At 39.9% G+C, this 23,310-nt stretch overlaps 1 protein-coding gene across 1 annotated transcript in view; it reads right to left on the reverse strand.

The window, feature by feature from the left end:
* madd (MAP-kinase activating death domain) overlaps positions 1-21,193 on the reverse strand; it is a 38,218-nt gene extending 17,025 nt beyond the window's left edge. Inside the window, exons 1-21 of the mRNA XM_019886558.1 lie at positions 20,988-21,193; positions 19,113-19,754; positions 16,104-16,407; positions 15,712-15,843; positions 15,513-15,626; positions 14,966-15,046; positions 11,867-12,039; positions 11,488-11,723; positions 11,232-11,388; positions 11,000-11,103; positions 10,638-10,837; positions 10,191-10,444; positions 9,860-9,990; positions 9,466-9,567; positions 6,966-7,025; positions 5,378-5,486; positions 4,542-4,728; positions 3,566-3,716; positions 3,110-3,313; positions 1,739-1,789; positions 120-223 (exon numbers count right to left, since the gene is read on the reverse strand). Of these exons, the coding sequence (XP_019742117.1) occupies positions 120-223; positions 1,739-1,789; positions 3,110-3,313; positions 3,566-3,716; positions 4,542-4,728; positions 5,378-5,486; positions 6,966-7,025; positions 9,466-9,567; positions 9,860-9,990; positions 10,191-10,444; positions 10,638-10,837; positions 11,000-11,103; positions 11,232-11,388; positions 11,488-11,723; positions 11,867-12,039; positions 14,966-15,046; positions 15,513-15,626; positions 15,712-15,843; positions 16,104-16,407; positions 19,113-19,754; positions 20,988-21,046 (3,555 nt within the window). The 5' untranslated portion in view covers positions 21,047-21,193. The remainder of the gene's footprint in view (positions 1-119; positions 224-1,738; positions 1,790-3,109; positions 3,314-3,565; positions 3,717-4,541; positions 4,729-5,377; positions 5,487-6,965; positions 7,026-9,465; positions 9,568-9,859; positions 9,991-10,190; positions 10,445-10,637; positions 10,838-10,999; positions 11,104-11,231; positions 11,389-11,487; positions 11,724-11,866; positions 12,040-14,965; positions 15,047-15,512; positions 15,627-15,711; positions 15,844-16,103; positions 16,408-19,112; positions 19,755-20,987) is intronic.
* Positions 21,194-23,310: the final 2,117 nt, after the last annotated feature.

The raw sequence follows: 23,310 nt of genomic DNA on the forward strand, positions 1-23,310 counted from the left end.
CCGCTAACATTGCGCGTTTTTGACCATGCTCGGGTCTATTTACTTACGTTTGTGGACACCGGGCACTAACCTGAGATCCTGAGGTGACACTGAGAAGTTTATGTACACCATGCACTAACCTGAGATCCCGAGGTGACACTGAGACCGCTATCAGCACTCATCTGAGATTTCTTCTCCTCTGCATCAGTCACCTGGGGGCGTTGTTGCTTTGCTCCTTCAGCCCCTGAGGACAAACATAACTGTCAGACTATCATAAATGAATGTTTCGCAATCTTACCTTCCTGCGAGTCAGCCGATTCAAAGACAGCACTGCACATCAACAAAACAAGTAAAATATATAAAGTCTTCACTTCATTCATGAAATCGTTGGCACGCAATGGTGCCTAAGTTGCTCCTGATCAGAACATAATGGTGACCATTATACCTGGTATGAAAATTTTTCATCACTAGTCTGTGCAATTGCAGGAACAGTTTTAATTACATTCACCAGGGACATGAATGTCAAGCCAATATTGGGATTTCAACGATCTTTTCAGCACAAAATAATTTGTACAATATAAATCCTCAAAGAAATGTATGCGTGATTTTAGATTTGCTTTCCTGAATTTAAAAAAAAATTGTAAAACTACACATCCGTCAATATTGGATGATGATGTCCTGTTTAAACTACGCAGACTAGATGGTAAAAAAAATGTATTAGCATTCTAGAGAAATTAAAGAAAAATATTTGATATGCGAAGTGGGGGGGAATCATGTAACAAAATATGGGCAGGAGGATTTAAAGTGATTTGTGCTCACTTATGAACGTAACGAAATGTCGTTTTGCTGAAATTACAAAATAATTTACCAGTATATACATTAATAGTGTTTTCAAAGAAAAAAAAGAAACAACAAACAGACTAATTCATGGCATCGTTGAAATCCCTAAATTGCACAATTGTAAATTCATGTGAATGGTGAGTGTACATCAAGCAACAGATTCATTCAAGTGTAAATTAAGAAACTTCAGGAGGACCAGACAGTGAAGCAAGAAGGGAGCAAGCCCAAAGTGCAGTAAAATTGCGAAAAACAATCACAAATGAAAACAAAACTGCAAGAGCGTGAAGCAGTGTAACACTTCATCACAGATCGCAACAGTAAAACTCTTCGTCAGCGCTGCCGATGTGGCTCCAAAACACAGACACAGGCAGTTAGGCATGCCGACAAACTGACAAACAATAAGTGTAATTAGTCTGTCACCTTTACAAATAGCTTCAATAATATCTTAAAAAATAAAAAGCAAGACATTGGAAAGATCAAAAGAAGAAAAGGGCAGCATGTGTACAGTTATGCTAATTCTGATACATTGTCTTACACAAGCAATAGCTTAAAAGTTGCTTAAGCCTGTAAACTATAGCACAGAATTTGTCATTTTTGGGAAAAAACACAGGCTGCAATATGAATTTAAACGTGCCGATTGCTGAAACCATCAATGTTATTTATCAAGCCTGACTATAGATAGTAAACCATAAGAACCTGACTAAAATGAGTCTCTGTAATGTCTTAAACATACTGTGTAGTGTTGTGCTACCCAATTTTATGAGTCAATATGACATCACACTAATGCTTAAGCATCACGTTTTGAGTTCCTTTTATATGGTGAGATAAAGACATGGTTGACTATAAAAAGACAGAAAGGGGCGGAAAAAGAGTCAACAACTTGATACCCCAATCTTTTTTGATGTGTGAAGTTTCTTACTCTGTGGTTTTTCCATAGATTTTTGCTTATCCTGGTGCTTGCTCCACAATTCTACCCAAGATGCATTGCAAGCAAGGAGAGAAAGACAGGTAGTCAGAGAGCATGTTGAAAAAGTATGTATGGTGGGTGAGCATTGAAAGCAAAATTAAATAAAGTTAAACGTAAACTTAAAAAAAAATAAACAGGACACGATCGAATGATGTCAGTAGAATGTTTTGTAATGTCTGCATGTAGCTGCGTAACAACCTGAAACAGTCATGGCTTTTCAAGTTGTGTCCCTTACTGTGAGATAGCTACAATGGTAACATTACAACACACTCAGGAGCAACTGGAGAGCCACACCAACGTCGGAATGTGCTCTGACTCAGACCACAGAACAGAGAACATCCTTAATAAATTGAAGTGGTTTGGCTGGCCAGTAAACAGATTCGAACGTGGCATCGTCTAACTGGAGAGGAGCATGGAATGCGGTTAATGGGCTGACAAGCCACAAGATGAAATGGGAGCAGTTGCAAAAGCTGGGGTGCACATCTCACAGCATTCTGTAGAATTGAGGGTGCAACTTCTCAGAGGAAGAAAAGGGTTGCAAGGTTGAAAGAGGTGTCAAGCTACTTGGAGCTTGACTAAGTGTCCCCGGTACACAGGCCCAGAATAAAATCTTCCCCCCCAAAAAATCTCATTTTAACCAGTTGCTGTATTTGGTGCTTTAGCCATTACTGATCTCAAATATTTCCATTTTGGTCTTAACTGGGACTGTTTCCTGGGAGTTTGTTTCCACAATCCATGCTGAGAGTAAAAAGAACTGCCATATTCTACGTGTTGTAGGAACCTGCAGTAAAGGCACAAGCAAGAGACAATTTTTCTAATGATGTCCATATGACTGATTTACCTTGGCCAGTACTGCAGATTTAGGGATTGTAAAACTAAAAAAAAAAAAAAAAGAGGCATGCATTCAAGGTGCTGAGAGGCTGGCGACAGACCTCTTGACAGGAGGCAAACTGGGACACAAATGTTCTAGGAAGGCGCGACAACGCAATCCGAGCAGGGAGACAGGGCTACACACTATTCCAAACATGTTTTTGGTTTATCTATTGCACACTTTTATGCTTATTTTATGTCGAAGTTTATTTTGATATGTTTCGACATGAATGGAACAAAGCAAAAATACTTTGCATAATCGCAGGTGCTTTGAGCATCGTCCTCATTCTTTGAATGCCAATTTACCAGTAATGTCTGGAATATTGTACCTCCTGCATAGTCATGGTTATGACTTTCTTGGGAATGGTTGGAGAAGGGAGAGGAATTTGTTCTGATGAGCTTTTCAGGGGATCTCACTGTGCACATGCAACCAGGCTGGAGTGGTGTACACACCAATCGAGGCAATAAAGTTCTCTTCATTCAGGCTTCGGGTGTCAAAATGGCGGGCTCCTCTGCCCGGTGTGTGATGTGGCAGCTGCAGATGAGGAACGGTCAGAAGACCTTGTGGTCTGGCTGCCTCCATTCGACCAGAAGGACTCTCTTTACTCCCCGGGCTGCCAGCACTATCTGTGGGGCTCCGCTTGCGCTTTTCAGGGTCTAACAAGTTATCAAAATTAAAGGGGCCACAGACGAAGTTCACCAGAATTAGTGGAACCTTTATTACTTTAGCTTGTTAGATGAAAGAGTGCTTGACACAAATGCAGGACAAAGCTTTGGACGGCGTTTGCGGCATAAGCCCATGCTTTTTAGTTAAAAAAAAAAAAAACGCTTTCAGGATGAGTACATTAATTGACTCTACTGGTCATTTTCTGGAAGAAAAAAAACACAAAGATTCTGTGTTCAACTTACCTTTGGTTTGGTAATGTGTGCGTGCTATCTCCAATAAGCTGAAGACACTGGCCATTCCACCGAGGCCTGCGTTTGTGTAGGAATGCTCCAAACTGGATACTGTGCATTTCAATATGTCCAACATGCCTTTGTACACTTTCCTGCTCACCTCCTGAAAAAAAAAAAAGATGATTCAGAGTAAAAATGCAAGCACATGCAAGAAGTGCCTTTTACCATAACAATAGTTTACAGATGATTCACTAAGTGTGTAAAGTTAGTTTTCAGCGGTAAAACTTAAATAAACAAGGTACGGTAATTGTTTTCTCCCTTTATTACAATCTATATTAATCATGGTATTTTCAGTCAGTTTCTTTTTTTTTTTTTTGCAGATTTGACCCCCCCCCCAAAAAAAAAAACTTTAAAAATACAGATTTAACAAACAAACAAAAATATGTAAAGTTGTAAAGTTCAGTAACATTTAAATGTCATTCAGCATCTAATATTAATTACAGGCTCTTGAGGCAAAGAAAATATCTTGGCACACTGAATTCCGTCTGTCTTTAATAGCTTAAGTTTAATATATAATAAACCATATTGTGACAAAACACTGTTTGTCTTTAATATCTTAAGTTAATCAGAGATGAAAGTGGACTTTTCTGAAAATTCCGGGGAAAAAATAAATAAATAAATAAATGTGTGTGTGTGTGTGTATACATATACACACACACACACCTACACACACACGCGCGCGCACGCACGCACGCACTTGGCCGATCAAGCATGAATTAGTTTACACAAAACGCTATTCAAATACTCGACATTCAATGATTAATCTTCCTATATCTTGGCACACTGAATTCCGTCTGTCTTTAATAGCTTAAGTTTAATATATAATAAACCATATTGTGACAAAACACTGAAATTAAAAGAGCTGTCATTTCGTTATCTGCATCGCACCACGAAAAGTTACATGATAGGGTTGAAACAATCATCATACCACATCACGAATGATTTCCTGTCTGGAGTCTTCCTCTGACTGGCTCACTCTGTTAAGTTTACTCAGCACAAAGACACGGAGCTGCTCATTCTCCAGCAGGCGGCGCACTTTCTTCATGTTGAGCCAGCCGACGCCTTGTCCATCCAAGACACTCTGTACAACCTCCTTCAAGAACTGCTGGTTTTCACTGGATCGATACCACAGGCTCAGATGCATTCAACAGTAAAGGCCATTCGTAAACAGACAGCAATATTGCACACGGGGCTGTCATACATCTCTTGAAAAGTTTGCACATTTGAACGAATACCTTGTGTTATTGATCCGTCCCTGAGGAGAGGGTGATTCTCTCTTCACCGTCGGGCTGTGTTTGATAACAGAAGACTTCTGGTCCACAAGTGCCCGAGGTGCACGTGCACCTGTTAAGGAAAGCAAGACAATGAGATCCCGAAACACAACAGATAACCTGAAAAATAGGATCACAAACTGGAACACAAGGTAAAACTCAAGAGGAGGTCTGGGTCTACACACGTGTACCGGGAGAGTAACAGTGTTTTTAAGGAGACAATTTTTTTTTCCGCCCCCTTCATCACTGTATCAAGAGAAACGGGAGCTGCTCATTCTCCAGCAGGCGGCGCACTTTCTTCATGTTGAGCCAGCCGACACCTTGTCCTTCCAAGACACTCTGTACAACCTCCTTCAAGAACTGCTGGTTTTCACTGGATCGATACCACAGGCTCAGATGCATTCAACAGTAAAGGCCATTCGTAAACAGACAGCAATATTGCACACGGGGCTGTCATACATCTCTTGAAAAGTTTGCACATTTGAACGAATACCTTGTGTTATTGATCCGTCCCTGAGGAGAGGGTGATTCTCTCTTCACCGTGGGGCTGTGTTTGATAACAGAAGACTTCTGGTCCACAAGTGCCCGAGGTGCACGTGCACCTGTTAAGGAAAGCAACACAATGAGATCCCGAAACACAACAGATAACCTGAAAAATAGTATCACAAACTGGAACACAAAGTAAAACTCAAGAGGAGGTCTGGGTAGACGCACGTGTACCAGGAGAGTAACAGTATTTTTAAGGAGACAATTTTTGTTTTCCGCCCCCTTCATCACTGTATCAAGAGAAACGAAGCAAGCAGTAATCTGCTGTTATCTTTTCACCAGATGATCTCTGAAGCTGCAAGACCAATATTACAACAGGAGAGTTGAAGGGCATAACAAACAAGCTTAGAATAGAGGCACACACACGCATACACAAAAAGGAAAGCTAAATTCTGCTCTGGGTGGTGGCATAGCATTGAATTGGAGCATATTGTATAATTAGACCAAAACTATTCTGTGTAGAAACTATGTCAGCAATTACATGCCCAACAGAAGAGGAGGACGGATTGCTAAATTCAATAAATAGAAAACAAAAGAGCACAAGCTGACTCAACTGAATTGCCTCAATGTAGTTTATGTCTTACAAAGGGTTGTGTCAATCATGCTTTGAGTACAAACCACTGCACACTAACAACGGAAAGCAAGTGTGAGTCATCGCTTACATTATTTATTTGTATATAACATTTTTTTTTAAATTACAGACCTCATTAGCCAAAATAAATATTTTGAAATTAATTGCCCTTCTGCGATGATTAAATGCATCTTGAGTTTGAAGTATGTCGATATCGGAGATTGCGAATGTGTGTTTGTTTTAGCTCACTGATTTGATTTTAGAGAGTAGAATTTACATAAGGTACCAGCAAATGATTCCTCACTACAAGTCCAGACAGATGACAACCGACGCTGTGGCGTGTACGGGTACATAAAATCTCACAATAGAGTCCAGACAGATGACAACCGACGCAAAATCAACTGAACAATAAATAAATAAAACACAAACAGCATTGACTTTGCTGTGGCGTGTACGGGTACATAAAATCTCACAATAAACAACAAATGTATCAGTAGTATGATATTCCTCAAGTAAATACAACCAACAACTAACCAAGAACTAAGTAAACTTTTTTTTAACAACTGTACTTAAGGTCTAACAGCTACATACCATTGATGTAGTTACTATAAACAGTACAGCATGATTAGGCCCAACCCCATCGACACAGTAGAAGCAGGGGAAAAAAAATAGAAACATGCAAGAAAATATGTTTTGTTTTTTATCTATCCTGTTTTGTGTTTGGTGCTGGTACCCTGTTGAATAATGTGGTACTTCACTGAAATGTGTCCTCCACTTTTAAAATGTTTTTGATGGATGGCTAAATAAATAGAACGCACCGTGTGAAATGAAAATAGTCTGAGGGAAAACAAAGTGAATCCTTGATGGCACACAGGGGGGGGTAAAATGAGCAAAGGATGAGGGGAGATGTAGTTGACTGGCTTGGAGAAGCATGCAGCTCACTCGGGAAAAGAGCAGAACCCACCTTCTCCGCTCCCTGGGCCGGCCTCTGATATTATCTCCATTAGAGAATTTAGCCCAAATACTGCACACAAAACCCAGAATTAGTTGCTGCCACAAGTGGACAGAGACAGGAATACCGGCCCAGTCATAACCAGTCTGAACATCAGCCCATACAAACATCATGCATGCACGCTTAAGATGACTCCAAACAGAAGAAAAGTAGCAAAACCAAAAAAAAAGGACATCATGACACATGATGTCCTGATGATGCTATCATCCCAGAAAATGTTTCACACTATAACAAGCACAAAGTGCACATTGCACGTATTGTACATGTAGTGTTAGGTCTAAAATATATACAAGCCTAAAATATGCATACATGACTGTAATTACAATTGACTGCTTTATGCCACCAACTCGAAAGTATTAGCAAATGAAGCTTAACTGGATGGTGTACAGTGTTCGCCAGCTATTTGAGGGAGATAGGGCTTGAACTCTGCCGCAAATAGCATTAAAATCTACCAAACCCAAACATGGTTGAGAATTGCCTTTTGATGCCACAGGATGGCCCCAAAGCACTACATGAAGCTCCTCAGTTCACTTTAATACAGTTACTCACTTGAATAGTTCTTTGGCACCAAGATGGTGCCATGGCAATACTTGGCTTTGTCTTGCGGACAAAAACAGCAAACGGCCAATATGTGAGCATTGTAGCGGCTAACGGAGCATAGGTTAAAATAAATCCGCAAGCAGCAAAACGCAACTCTGTGGGTAACGCTGTAGCTTGCAAAGATGTAGCTGTTGCAGCAATAGAATGCCCTTCACAGAGTAAACGTCTTGACTAAGTGCTACATAGTTGCATAAGGTTGAGGGTTATCTTTATCAATAAGATCACCACCAACAGTCAATATGGAAGGAATGGGAAGGTGTGGATCAACAGCTCACCACAATGTCTTCTATCTTAGTCCTACACTGAAAAACCAAGATAGGTAGGGACCTAATCAGAGGAAGGGGCAAATGCAAACTAACACACCAGACAAAACATACCCGGACTGTCAGGTGCATCTGGACAACAAAGAACAAAACACACCGTCATGAAAAGGAACAGAACATGTTCTATGGCGGCTATTTCACATGAATTGGAGCTATTGAGCACCTGCTTTTTCTTTTTCTCTCAGGTAGAAAATCTATTGTATTGGATTGTAAAATCTAACCTTAGCAAAATTCATGTTCTTCTCAAAATTATTTCATCTTTGGGACAGAAAATAAATTGTTGTCAGTTGGCCGACAACTTGAATTTGTCCAATCAATATGACCAGCGAATGGCTATGATATGATGAAAGAACCACAGATCCAAATGCAACTCACTTTTACAATACACACACCCTTTTAAATCTCTGATTCAAACAACTAATTACTAATTACTATTTTTTAAATAAGTTTTTTGTATTTGCTTAACTTTGTAATGTGATTTAAGCATAACAGTACATTATGACCAAAAAAGGGATGATACGTTTGACATAGATTCAGGATCAGACCCTACTTCCAATGACAGAGAGAGGAATTGTTGCAAATTCAGTAGCTATGATTTGATATTTACATGGGAACACAAAAAAATTATTTTAGACCCCTCGAAATGCACAAGTTGAAAGCAACAACTTTGAGGGGGTTTTTTGTGTGTGTGTGTGTGTGTGTGTGAATTCTTTAATTAACAGAATTGAGAGCACCCCATTTTAAAAATCCTCAATACACTCCTTTAAAATAGCGCCATAAGTGTTTGCAATCAGAGGGAGGAAAAAAAAGTCAGGCTATAAAAATAGATTCTCTACAGACCTGCTTGGTCCAGCTCTTCCTCAATGTCAAAATTTAAATATTCTTTTATGAAAGAAAAATGAATTAAGATGAGAAAGGAAGAGCAGAAAAAAACAGTCATTGAAATGATGAAAAACCTACACTACTACTTAAAAGGCAATGCCTTAGTAAGCCATGAGCAAACTATAGCCACCTCTATACTAGGGCTGTGTGATATGGCTAAAATTTAATATCTTGATATTTTTGCCAGATATCTCCATAAAGATATGCTCACGATATTAATGTGGGTTTAGCAAGCATTTAAAAAGTAAATAAATGTATGAAAAAAGACAATCTGTCAAAAATGTGGGAAATGTCTTTTTTGGTGGGGGGAACTCACTGACAGCCATCAAGATATTAATATTATATAGCATAATAAATTTATAAGCCACAAGTGTGGCAAGGTCACGTGACTGATGCGTCTTCATTTCAATATTATCTTGAATGTTCATATTTCGATTTCAATACCAGAGTGATATATCGCCCAGCCCTACTGTATACTGTAAGCACATCACTTACTAAGATCAAATCATGATTCTGTTATACATAGTCTATCATTTAAGTAATGACAAAGCATGTAAAAAATACTAAATGAGGTGGACTCAGCAAATTTAATATGCTGCCTTACAAAAAAAGTATTTGAAAGAGTCTGAGTGTCTGTGCTACTATACCTTTGAGGCTCGGGAAAGGTGTCGATTTCTCTCTTGCAGCTTTGTTTGGTAGAGCAAGATGGGACAGACTGAAACTGGTTCCATGATTCTTGTAAAGATTACCTAAAACGGATAGATGTTAACATTGTCATCAACAACGATAAAACGGTTTAAACTGTTCCCCACTTATATGATCATTGCTGTGGGAGTTCGCCATCTTTTACCACACATCATGATCAAGTCATTCTTTCCACTGGACATGAGAGGGGGGAAAAAGGTGATCCGCCCTTGTACAATTTTCCAGAATTTGAGAAGGCATCGAAAGGTCAACACGTATTTGTTTTAAAAGTACATGTTTTCACCATGCGACTCCAGAGGTAAATAGCACAAATTATACTAGTTAAAATATTCTTACTTGCAAAAGACATCAGTCCCCCAAATCCATCATTACTGCTGTTGGAAATGGTTGAGTTTGGTGAGCTGTCACCTTCTCCATCAGACTCCCCAGGCAGCCTCAAACTACTCGGGCGTGAAGGACGCTGTACCCTACAAAGAAAATAAAAAGCTTTTTAAATATCCTCAGGGATGCACTAACAATTGCATGCAATATGAGGAACATATTAAAATGTAGAATACAAATTAGAATGGCACGCTGGCAAAGATTCAAGACCACATTGCATGGTTGGTTAGAGAGCCCATCTGAATGACGAGTAAGTTCATTCACGTGATGAACAATTTTCACACACTTGTTGCCATTGATGTTCTGGACGAATCGAGGGGTGTATGACTCCACTTGCTCTTCTGCATCAGGATCATCTTCAGAGGGGAAGCCATACTGAGGCTCAAAATAAGGGTTATCATACTCTCGTTTTTTTATAGCTGGGTCCAACAGGCCAGATTCCATTGTTGATCTGAGAGATGGCTGGCTGCCAACTCCAAGGACTGGGTTCTGAGGACCAGAACCGGCTAGTGCCTCACTATCAGGTGCTTCTCCTTGTTCCTGTTTAAAAAATAAAATGATTGCAAAAATTGATTGAATGGAAAAATGCACATTGTGGGGGAAAAAATATAAACATATTTATGTATTCATTTATTTCGATAATAACTATGGATTGACCTTTAACAAATATAATTACTGGATAAGTGTTAGCACAAATAATATTTAGCTATTTAGAATTGCAGCGATGACATACATGGTTGACACCCTGGATTATTGTGCTCGGACTGGAGCTTGCAGTTGTGCTGGAGCTTGAGCGAAGGGGCTGTCCATCGGATGTTTCGCCAGGGACATCCCCGCCGGATGGACCTTCTGACCCTTCCTTTAAATCCTGAAACTCTTGAAATTCCACTTCACTTGCATCTCCGAGAGCAGCATGGGTATGTGGTTGGAGGCCTAAAGCGTCAAACAATTAAACATTTTTAAAAAAACCCAATTGGGAAATAAAATAAGGTTACATCCAAACTAATCGCTGGAAATACAAGGGACGTAGTTAAAAGATTCTTCAAAGTAAAATGGTTAAAGCTTTAGAATTTTTTTCTGAATTTCAAAACATACTTGGTGTGTCTCCCTGAATGTCTCCTTGAATCATCTCACTCACAAGGTCTCCAAGTGAGGAATAGGATGAGCTGGAGTCATCATATGCCTCACTGTCACTACCGCTGTGGAAAGAAATACATCATTCTCTATTAAAGCAGATTATTAACAATCAAATTGCATTCATGTTATCTATGATAAAGAACTCGGCACCGTCGCGAGGAAAACCAAAAATGAGTGTCTTCATCCTTACCTGTCTGTGGGGTCAGAGTCATTGCTCTCATCCTCAAATGGACTCGCCATAGCCTCAACCAGCTGGGAGCCGCCATCAAAGACTCTGTAAACTACTGGCTGCAGCTGATGCGCATACCACTTCGGTTTATCACCAATTAAAGATGGGTCGAAAACATCTGAAACCAAAGTGTACAGGGTGTACAGTTAAGGGTCTTTTTAACGCAACGGAAAGTTACAATTAGAAACAACATATCAAAGTGTAAAGATCATCTTACTATTATGTATTCTCTGAAAGGCTAAATTCGTGGGATTGAGAGCCCACTCTCCATAGAACTCCACCGCCTGGGTGTGGGAAAGCTTATCGGCAAAACAAGATCGCCTTGGTCGAGATGCGAGAAAGGACGACGACTGAAAAGCCACCACAGGGCGGGGGAAGAGGCGCAAGGTCCGTGTGTGCATTTGAAAACCATGGAGAACATTTTGAGAGTTGAAGAACCGTACCATGGCCACCCTGTTAAGTAATATAAAATATTTGGATTACAATACAGATCTTTCATTCAAAATGAAGCACATACTGTAGCTTGAACTCTTTGCAAAGATGGGAAGAAAATTAACAAATTTGTGACACCACCATCAATGAAACAAAAGGCTTGCCTGGTGGCTACATCCACAGAATCGACATCATTGCCATAAATGAGGGGGTTAAACTCAGTGGATGATGGCGAGGCTTTATCACGTCCAGGAGGAAGCAGGGGCATTTCCTGACCTTCCTGGAACTTCTCAAGGTTCAAAATGGGCTGGGTGTTCAAACTCATACTCGCCAAGGCCTGGAACAAGTAATAGAGGGATAAGGAGTGAGAGTGCAATGATAAAAAAATAAAATAACAGTTTGATGAGCCACTCTCACCTTAGGCATCAACATTACGATAGTTACTCCACAACCATCTACACACTACAAAAGGAAATCTATTCAATTGAGAAACTAACGGATCATAGGGATCACTTTAAAAAAAAAAAATGCTTTTCCTTACAAAAGGAAGTATTTGTGACAACAAATAATGGAAAATAATTAAATCCCGTCAGTGTACCAGACTGTTTTTGGAAATTTTTGTAATCCTATGTTACACAGGAGCATGTTGATGCCTGTGGTGGGTGTGTCATTGCCAGGGAGGAGGAGGAGGACAGAATGTACTGAATGTCTTGCTGCAGAGTTGTCAGTGTTTAGCTAAGCAAAATGGGACATTTAGTTGCTGGATCTGGTGAAATGTCTTTGTTAGGTATCTGCTTCACCTTTTCTGCTTTTGATTACCGGGGACACTCACTGATGCAAGAATCAAGGCACGCATATTCAGTCATGCTCAAGCCAGAGCTAAGCAGCGCGTTAAGGGGTCCGTAAAACATTCGGAGACACTGTTATGCATGTAACTCAATTCTTGAGAAAAGAGAAAAAGTAATTGGTCATGAGCAAAGTAATGTGAAAGAGGATGCAGGGGCATTCCACAGGAGAATAAACGAGTAACCTTATTTTCACAGGAGAAGATCTGCTTTTGGGTGATCATGGTCAACCTAACCAGACACTAGGAGAGAGATGTTGGGAGAATCATAAGAAGGCCTGAGGTGGTGTCACTGGAACAGCGCATGACAAAATCATGGCCCTTTCCATTTCTTTTCAATTTGAACGTTCAGCAGTGAAACGCTGTGCTTTGTGATTTTTTTTTTGTTCTTGTGTTTTTCTTGTTTGTGTTGTGCGTTTCGGTAAGAAAAACACAGACGTAATTTCACGAGCATAAGGTGCATGATATGCGGTAATAAAACTACATTAAGCTCATGAAATTTTTTGCAATGCTTCTTTAAGTGACCGCGATATTTCTGCTATCCGTTTCAGACGGTTAGTGTTTAACACAAAAATGGGCAATAGGGTATAAGGTTTTAATACCCGACAATCACTGCCCAAGATATTTTGACAGCCATTGTCGCTGTGCTAATAAGGCCGTCCATGCATCTTATTCACGGAATGCACAAAACCGCAACAGTTGTAGGAACGGGCACAGGCGAATAAATAACTTCTTGTTACGCCTTGGATGCACAAATTTGGCAAAAAGGCAGCATGGCAGGACCTATATTAGTGATGGGATAGAATGGCCTTGTGATTATGATGGGATGATGACAACGATGATACACCACCAGATCGTTTCGGAACATCTGGTGATACTTGTACAAGTAAAGCTCTTCAATGGTTACCTCATTTCATGTCTTAAAAATACTTTGTAAGTAAGACCTGGTATAAATGTAACACTTTCAAGATTCTCAGCTGAAATAAAATTATTGAAGTCTACGGTATAAGTATTTAAGTCTACTTCACATCAACAGCTACTTCTGCTTTGATGCCCCAAGTTTTACAAAATCTCGAATCATAATCAGTTATTTCCTGCACACAAATGCCTTGAACTGCGAAACCCAGAGCCGTCACGCACCTCCTGACACAAGTCACACATTCACACACAAGGGAAATAACAAGGAAAAACGCAAAGCCATTGAACTGGCTCTGATTCAAGGTACATCGCTTGTGTCTGGCCGAAACCCCCCGGCGTCATAATATGGTTCACATTTTTTCACAAATCTATACCATTGTTCAATCCATATCTCTGTGTCTTATTTGTTATTATTATTAGTTTATTTTTTAATTTTTTTTTTTTACAAATAACTGACCACTCTTAAGAGTTAAAAATGGCCTGATCTCCTTGATGATGTAATGTTAATGTGCCGTTTTTTTTTTCCTTCTCTCCTGAAAAGTGACGATTTTGGAGGTACGAGGATTCGGTCCAATGCCAGGTCCATAACATATACTATACTCATGACTATATATGAGTATGTGTGACAAGATCAGTCTCGAGAAGGTTTTACCAAAAAATGAAATGACTTCAAAAAACAGAAAACAGCTTGAACGGAACCTGAATCTGCTGAATTTTTTGAATGGGAGTGTGCAACTCTACCTCGCATATCCTGCATGATGGACCCCAGTAAGCGTTCTCCCAATGGGTTTAAAGTTCTGAATAATTAATTCCACATCATTTTCAAGAATTCATTATGTTAGTATAAATAGTTAGACAACTATTCTAACCCGTTAACATCACTTTTGGTGTGATTGTTCACACCAAAAGTTATTGCAGTCTTCCGTGAGCATTTCTATGATTGCTCAAAACAAAAAAAAAGGATGTGAATGGAACGTTTTGTGTGTGTTAAGTTCATTATGTAGTCAAAATGTAGAAATAGGAATACAAAGTGTCTGATTCCATGAATCAGAACCAAATTCTGATGATGTAGTCAGTTAGAGGTGTTCCAAGGAGAATGTGTCACAACCACTCAACAACTAAAGTATAGATTTTTTTTCTTGGATAATAACGGGGTCTTAGGAACTGATTTTACCTTCAAGAGCTACAGCATGCAAAGAAAACAGAAAAAGAGCAGAAAACGTGTTTGTTTGTTAGTGCACAACAAAATCCATTTCCATTGCTTGCACAGGCTAAACAAAATACATACAAGTCCGTTGGAGTAGGAAGCCCCTACCCTTCACAAGGCTGAAAAAGATTTTTTTTTAAAATACTGACTTGTTTAGAAACAAAACAATTAAGTACAGCATGATGAAAGAGAAACAATTATTGGGTCATAAGAAACACCCGGGTTGCAGAAAGTCGCGGCATGAACAGTACTGGTAGATTAAGGGCAAAAAAGTAAACAATTTGCATACAGTACCTGCTTCAGATGTTTCTTGAGCTCGCCAGCTTCAGGCTCTGGAAGAGGTGGTAGAATCTCCGCATTTGTCGGTGCTTTAACCTGAAAAACAATTGCAGTTGCTGCAATCCCATTTATTTTGATTGTTTTGAGGCACAATGTTAGAAGGTAACAAAAAGAATGTACAGTCATACTTCAGTTTTCGACCATAATCCGTTCCAGAAGGCTGTTCGAAAACAGATTTGTTCAAAAACCGAAACCACGCTCTTTTTTTTTAAAAAAAAATCTTTATTGAACACGTCTGTTCACAATGGAACGCTACACGAGGAAGCGTCACTTCCTCGTCGACCCGATGAAGCGTCACTTCCTCGTCGACCCGATGAAGCATCACTTCCTCGTGTAAGGAAGGCTAGAGGAGTCAAGTGACACATTCAAGTGCGCTCAATTTGTTCGAGAACCGAAATTCGGTCATCATCCGAGGCATAAAAAAATCGAAATTTTTGGTCAAAAACCGATTTGGTCGAGAACAGAGAAGTTCGAAAACCGAGGTTTGACTGTATCATGTTACCTTGCTGCTGTCCAGATCCACAAGCCACACATCATCTGGAATTCTGAAGTCGGATTTGTAAAGGAAAAAGCTAGCTGGTACACCGATGATGTAGGGAGTAGGGGCAAGAAGAAGCTGTGCATCAGCCGAATAGAAGAAAGCATCAGTTAACATCATTTCATAATTTCAAACATCAATGGCACTATCCTTTTCGTTGTACCTGTTCAGCTGAGGCCATGCATGTTGGCAACAAGGGAATGACAGGGAACATGTACTCCAGAGGATAGATCATGGCCACAAATGCCATTACACTCATGGATAAAGCATTATAATCTCTTGACTGGAGAATAACCTGAAGAAAACAAAAACCAAAACAAAACAAAAAACAAAAAAACAAATGATTTCATATCAAAGCACAGCTCAATAGTCCAAAACTAAACTAGATCCTCTGCCAAGACAACGCTGAATGTTGTTGGATCCAAAATTGCAAACGGATTCATTTCAGTTAACAAGAGTACTTCAGTAAAAGTGATGCAACCCGATCAACTGATTAAAGAAGTATGGCACACGGCTTTGAAAATCCTGGACTAACTGATGATGATCTGCTCTTACCTTGTGCTCCAGCAAGACACACGATAGAACCTGAAGACAGGCATCCACACCCAGTAACTCTAAAGGCAAGTGCAACGGAAAATCGACCATCGAGAAGCGGGAGTTGTCAGGTAGTGCGAAGGTGAGGGGCCGTTTCATTTCACTTGGCAGAACTTCCACATCCACACGCCTCTGGCTTGCCACAGGTACGGGTGAACGTTGCAACCGATATATCCAGGATTCAATGTCCCGAAGGTCATCCAACAGCTGGCTTCCCTTCTCTTCCACGGACAGTGCCCCAGTGAACACCCGCCACATGGTGTCTCTGTGGAGGTCAAAAAATGAATCAACAGGTGAAGAGAAAGATTCAGTTAAGCAGATTGAAGCGCATGGCCAAGAGAGGTGAGACTCATTTGATGCAGAAGTATTGCCAGACGAACATTACTGGCCTGAAGAACAACATCTCTTTTGTAGTGAGAGTTGATACAGTATTGCAACCTTGACAAATATAGCCCGTGCTTGGTATAACTGCTGGAGAAACTGAAGACGCACAGAATTTTACTGACAAAATTGAGCCTTAATCTTTAACTGTGTGTGTGTGTGTGTGTGTGTGTGTGTGTGTGTGTGTGTGTGTGTGTGTGTGTGTGCGTGCGTGCGTGCGTGCGTGCGTAGCAGATATACAAAGACAATGTCGTTCAGCACTTTCGAGCATGTTGTTGATTGCTTCTGTGGCAGAGAGGAAAAAACCATTAGCTCCACCAAAGGCAACCAGAGACCTCAATCTATTCGTGGCATCACTGAGGGAAAAAAAAAAGCTTCCAGCCACAATCTGATGTCTCTTCTCCTTCTCTCTCATGACATCCAACTGTGCCAGACAAAACCATTATCTATCCTCTGGGTTATGTATCTTTCTGAAGTCGTCATACATGTACCGAAAAAGCCTTGGTGTAAATATGGGAAACAACGGGCAAGTGTGTTGCCCGGTTACCGCACATTTATGATCTTGAAGGGAAGATTTGGTGATTTTCACCTATGATTACTGTGGAGTAAAATGTATTTGGAGAACACGTAGTCACACAGAAGAATTAACACTTTGTCACTGTAAAATTGCTATCACGAATAAGCCAAACAGGAGCTTGTTCTATTCTGCATGACGATTCCAGTAATTAAGTCCTTTTCAAGTGGGTGAATGATCCTGACTTTTAGATTTAGCTACGATCATTTTTTTTGTCTTGAACAACTGATTCAATTGACAATTTGTGGAAAGTCCCTCATTTATGAGATACAGTATTAGGTTTTTTAACCTAATACTGTATCTCATTATCCTATACCTATCTATACTATACCCTATCCTATATACTATATCTCATTTCAGACAAAAAATAAACACACCATAGATTTGCATATGACCGTATTTTCACGACCAGATGGCAAACCATACTAAACGTCGTGGTGTCGGTTACATTTCTGTATTTAACGCACACACAAGACGCGTTGCATGATTGGACACAGGCATGGTAAAACATATGCTAACTTAAAAAATACAGTTGCATGCATGCACTTCAGCGTATGTTTTTAAAAAGGCAGCAGGAGCAAAACTGAGTTCGGTTGTACTTTAAGTGTTTAACAATGTTTTTTTGTTGTTGTTTTTTTCCAATCAATCCTCATCTTCTGTATCCAAAATGAACATCTGGGTAAGTTCTCAATCAAACACGCCAGGTTCCCTCGTGTCATTGTCAGATTGTCAAAGTAAGTCTTGTTGCCGTGCGGCTCTTCAGAAATAATACCGGTGTTTGCGAAAGCTTGAACGGCAGTGCAAGCAGACACGTCAGCTCAAGCATTCACAAATTGTGGCGTATCTCGCCTGCCGCTGCCTCCCAGTCTTCGTAAAGCTGTGTTTGTCGTCGCCCCACGCCGCTCACAACTTCACTTTGGCCATTACTGTCCATTTCCATGAAGGTGATGTGGTTGGCTGGATGTGTTTGTCGGAAGTCTTTTTGTTGTATTTCAAAATGTATCGTATGCTTGTCCCTAATCACTTGCTGTAACCCAAGTGGGTATGGAGGAATGCAGGCATTGGTTGAAAGAATAGTCAATAGTGGAAGTTAATTGAGGCTGGCAGGGTGGCAGAATAAAGGATTAAAATATCCAAGAAAGCGTCTTTTTTTTCATGTAACGCAGAACATTACACTTTTTACTGCAGTATAAGCAAAAGATAGCCAACTTTTCCTTTTAACCCGCTGGATGTTACTGCGCCACGATCATCCTTGCCCGGATGGATAGATGGCGCCGTTGCATTAAATGAAAGCACCAAGCACCATGAATTAGTGAATCTTGAATTCTCTCGTGGCTCGATTCCCATGGTCCCATGGTCCTCCGTGTAACCGATAGCTTGTCTCTTCATAGGTGCCATTTTCGGGATGTTTTACACAATGCACATACTATATACAATATACACCTACTGGGGGCGTGCCTTTAGTATCCACTTTCACACCCATCCTTCCCACTGTAACATCCGCATGCTGAACTCAGTTAAGTCCGCCTTTCCTCTATATAAGCGGTGTGTCAGCACAATATCAGTCAGTCAAGCAGACCCCTCATCTAAGTCACACAACAGCATTCAAACAAGGTAACCCACATTATTAGTTGGCATATCCATTTTGGTCACGAAAATACGGTAAGTCTGTCTTTTAAAAAAATAACTAAAAACACAATTTTCAATACCAGTTAGATAAATTTGTAGTGTATGTGTGTGTTTGCACTATGCAAGCAAGTAAATTCATCTTCGCTTGATAAATGAGTCCATGCTTGTGTATGACTTTTGATCGCGTGTGTAAGTCAAGGAGCACCAGGCAGGTGTAATAGAATAATCGCTCGATGAAGCGATCGCAACACGCTGTGACGGTGTTGCAAGAACACAAACGATCCATTTCGAAATTCTGTTTCGAAATGGACATGGAAGTCATTCTAACAATGAATGGAAAACATTTTGGGCAAATCAAAGTGGCACGGGAATTAAACATTTCTTACCTCTGGAATGTATGGGGCATTCCAGCACGCTGTGTTAGCCTCTGACTGCAGCAGTCTACCATCCTCTTAAGAATATATAAGCATTCTCTGAAGGTGGAGAAGAAGGGGTAGTGACTGAGGATACATAATGAGGTCAGCGTACTGTTGCGATTCCTGGTGGCCATCTTTGCGGCATTTTGCCTGAGCTGTGCAGGCTTTCCAGCATTTTGCTCAGTAACTGGTGGTTCATTGTCCTCCCCAGAAGCAGAAAGAGGAGCCGAGTCAGCTTTGTTGGATGGGGACAACCCAGAAGACTGGCCTGCAGTGCTTCCGTCAGACCCCTCACTCGTGGTGTCCCCTCCTTGTGTGACGTTCTCTGTATGGCCACTCTTGTCTGTACGGGTACGGTGATGCCCGCGCTGAAAAGATCGGTAGAAGTTGACACAGATTCCGTATCGAGTAATTCCTGAGTCCTTGTCAGTCAGCGTAAAAACAAACGAAGAGTCGTCACGAAGGCTAACCCTACGCTGACGTATACTAAGGCAGCCTTCTGGTTGGCAAAAGAAGACCACATCTGGTGGGAGTGGAAAGTCCTGGTGGTCCTCCAGTGGATATCGGCGGAGAAGCTGAGGGGTCTGGGCCACACTATCACTACTTGGTTGCCTGCAGGGGAGATGGAGAAACAGACGTTTTGTAATGGATCAGGATATTTGTGGAACATGATTGCTGGACTTCACCCTTTGTTCTACTTACAGCAGCTCATGTACAGTACCTGCATATCTAAAACAAGGCTCAACAGTTTATTAACACACCTGTTATTTCTTTGTGGTTGGATTGATTGAATTTTGATTACGGATTTTTTTATACAGGCGGTATAATAAGACATATTTTCAAAGGTGAGACACCAGGTTAAATTTGAATAAGTGTTTGTTCAAAGAAATGCAAAGTCTGAATGACCTCCGCCACATGTTACCAGAGTTGTTGGGATGGGCCTCTGATTTTGAATGTTTGCCGTTAGAACCTCGTCCCCCCGTTTTGTTTGCTTTCATCTTTGCGCTCTTCTCAGCGATTGCCTTCATGCTTCTGCTGGACTTCCTCTGGTGTCTTGTTTTTGTCCTTTTATTATTTTTTTTCAGCTTTTTCCTGCCATCCTTTTTTTCAACCAAAATCTTGACCACTGATGGTCAAATCAGGGCAAACTTCCACATCTCATCGCATCTCATTTGGGGCCAACTCCAACAAACTGTGAGCGCAACATTTGCATAATTTACCAGATTGTGTACAAGTTGGTGCTTTAAATTGGATTTAAGTGGTTAGGTTAACCTCATGAGTCTCATGTTTGTCTGGCTAGAAAGTTAACACCATCTGGTGCGAAGATCGGTCAATTTATTTAAACCCATTACTACTCCTATCCCCATCGTTAGTTTTCTGTGACATAGCACCACCAATTCCCAGGGAGAATACTAAATAAACATCAATTTGTACTGTGCGTTTGTCTGAATCAATGTTATTAACTTCTAAACTGTAAAATGAAATAAAAACTCTCCAAATGTTGCATTCTTACATAGAAAAGACTGATTTAAAGAGGTTTTTCCTGTTACCCTTTGAAAAATAATCCAAAAATCGACATGTTGCCCCAAGAAGTGCTTGAGGTTAGTGCAGACATCGTGCATCGCCCGCATATGAAATTAATTGATTGACCCAATTTACACTACAATACCAAAAATGAAACATTATTAATAAGAATATATAATGCATTAAAAATGTGAGCATGTCATGTAAATTATTCTATTTTAATATCAGGGAGAATGTTTTGATTTTTTTTTTTTTTTTTTTAAATAGTCTAAATGATTTCTTAAAACCAAATCTTGAACAACAGGCATAGAAAATTCTTACCTTGCGCCAACCACCACCAAGTAGTCGAGAAGTCGTGGGCACGGTTTCTTTTTCTCCATGTTGGATCAACCACGTCTTGTATTTCAAGTCATCCGAAATGAATGGTCACTTGTTAGTTGATTTCAATCCAAGATGGGAAATTTCAATGGTATGGTGTGAAAATATGCTGTTATGATCATTTTGAAGGTTCTGGAATTCCTTGGTTGAACCTGTCACATAAGACGAGTAAAATTATATTGGCTGTTTTTGTTTTCTTTGCCCACAACATCATAAAAAAAATCTGAAAGAGTACTTACTTAAACTTACTTACTCAAAGTAACAACACATCACAACACAACAACACATCACACATCACAAGGTGCACCAGAAACAAGGACAGCAATCATTTGGGGCCAACTCCAACAAACTGTGAGCGCAACATTTGCATAATTTACCAGATTGTGTACAAGTTGGTGCTTTAAATTGGATTTAAGTGGTTAGGTTAACCTCATGAGTCTCATGTTTGTCTGGCTAGAAAGTTAACACCATCTGGTGCGAAGATCGGTCAATTTATTTAAACCCATTACTACTCCTATCCCCATCGTTAGTTTTCTGTGACATAGCACCACCAATTCCCAGGGAGAATACTAAATAAACATCAATTTGTACTGTGCGTTTGTCTGAATCAATGTTATTAACTTCTAAACTGTAAAATGAAATAAAAAACTCTCCAAATGTTGCATTCTTACATAGAAAAGACTGATTTAAAGAGGTTTTTCCTGTTACCCTTTGAAAAATAATCCAAAAATCGACATGTTGCCCCAAGAAGTGCTTGAGGTTAGTGCAGACATCGTGCATCGCCCACATATGAAATTAATCCATTGACCCAATGTACACTACAATACCAAAAATGAAACATTATTAATAAGAATATATAATGCACTAAAAATGTGAGCATGTCATGTAAATTATTCTATTTTAATATCAGGGGAGAATGTTTTGATTTTTTTTTTTTTTTTTTTTTTATTATAGTCTAAATGATTTCTTAAAACCAAATCTTGAACAACAGGCAAAGAAAATTCTTACCTTGCGCCAACCACCACCAAGTAGTCGAGAAGTCGTGGGCACGGTTTCTTTTTCTCCATGTTGGATCAACCACGTCTTGTATTTCAAGTCATCCGAAATGAATGGTCACTTGTTAGTTGATTTCAATCCAAGATGGGAAATTTCAATGGTATGGTGTGAAAATATGCTGTTATGATCATTTTGAAGGTTCTGGAATTCCTTGGTTGAACCTGTAACATAAGACGGGTAAAATTACATTGGCTGTTTTTGTTTTCTTTGCCCACAACATCATAAAAAAAATCTGGAAGAGTACTTACTTAAACTTATTTATTCAAAGTAACAACGCATCACAACACATAACACATCACAAGGTGCACCAGAAACAAGGACAGCAAACCCAACACAGACACATGCACGCACACACACACACGGTACAAAGGCTTTTGATGACGTAGGTCAGACGTGTGTGTGTATGAGCTTTCATACTGCAGACGCAATGAATACATATCTGTTGTATATCCACATACAAAAGAGGCCCGGGTTGGATTTGAAAGAAAAAAAACAAATCTGAATTGTGCTGATCATACTGCATGAAAAAAAAATAAAATCTGATACCGAGTTGCATACGGGCAAAAAAAAAAAATACATTAAAATCATCGGGATTGAGCTGCTGTGTGAATATCGCCTTAGAGAGAGGCTTTTGTGTAGTTTGCACTCCACTACATGAGAAACACTTAATTGTCAATGCATTACCTAGACAGAGCAGCCTCTAAATTGTAAAATGATTTTAATTATATGTAATGTGTTGTACACAAATTAACCTTTGTGTTTCCTCCACAACAGACATTATGTTTGTTCAACACATTTTACTCGGGTAGCTGTACAAACAAAACTCATCTCCACGGCTATCTGCAACTGATTACAGAACTCATTGCTAAACTACAAAGAAATGTGGACGATTGAAATTATAAGGTATACCGGAGTATATGTAGGACATATGTAAAGTGCAAAGTGTGTACACAGTGTCCCTATTAAAATTAAAACAGATTTTAAAAATAACCCTGTCACTAGTTTGACCAATCACATCACACAATGTAAGGCACGGACACGACAATACATAGGGGGGATAGAAAAAAATGGGCAGAGAGACAACAGGTTCACTCACCCATTCCAGTGAATTATGATACACAGTGGGCGTGGCAGTCTCTGACTGGGGTTCCTGGAGCTGATCAACAGGCAACTGTGTCAGCTAATCGTGTGTGTTGGAGGGCAAGAATTT

Source organism: Hippocampus comes, unplaced genomic scaffold (assembly GCF_001891065.2).
Source record: "Hippocampus comes isolate QL1 unplaced genomic scaffold, H_comes_QL1_v1.1 scaffold261, whole genome shotgun sequence".
Lineage (NCBI taxonomy): Eukaryota > Metazoa > Chordata > Actinopteri > Syngnathiformes > Syngnathidae > Hippocampus > Hippocampus comes.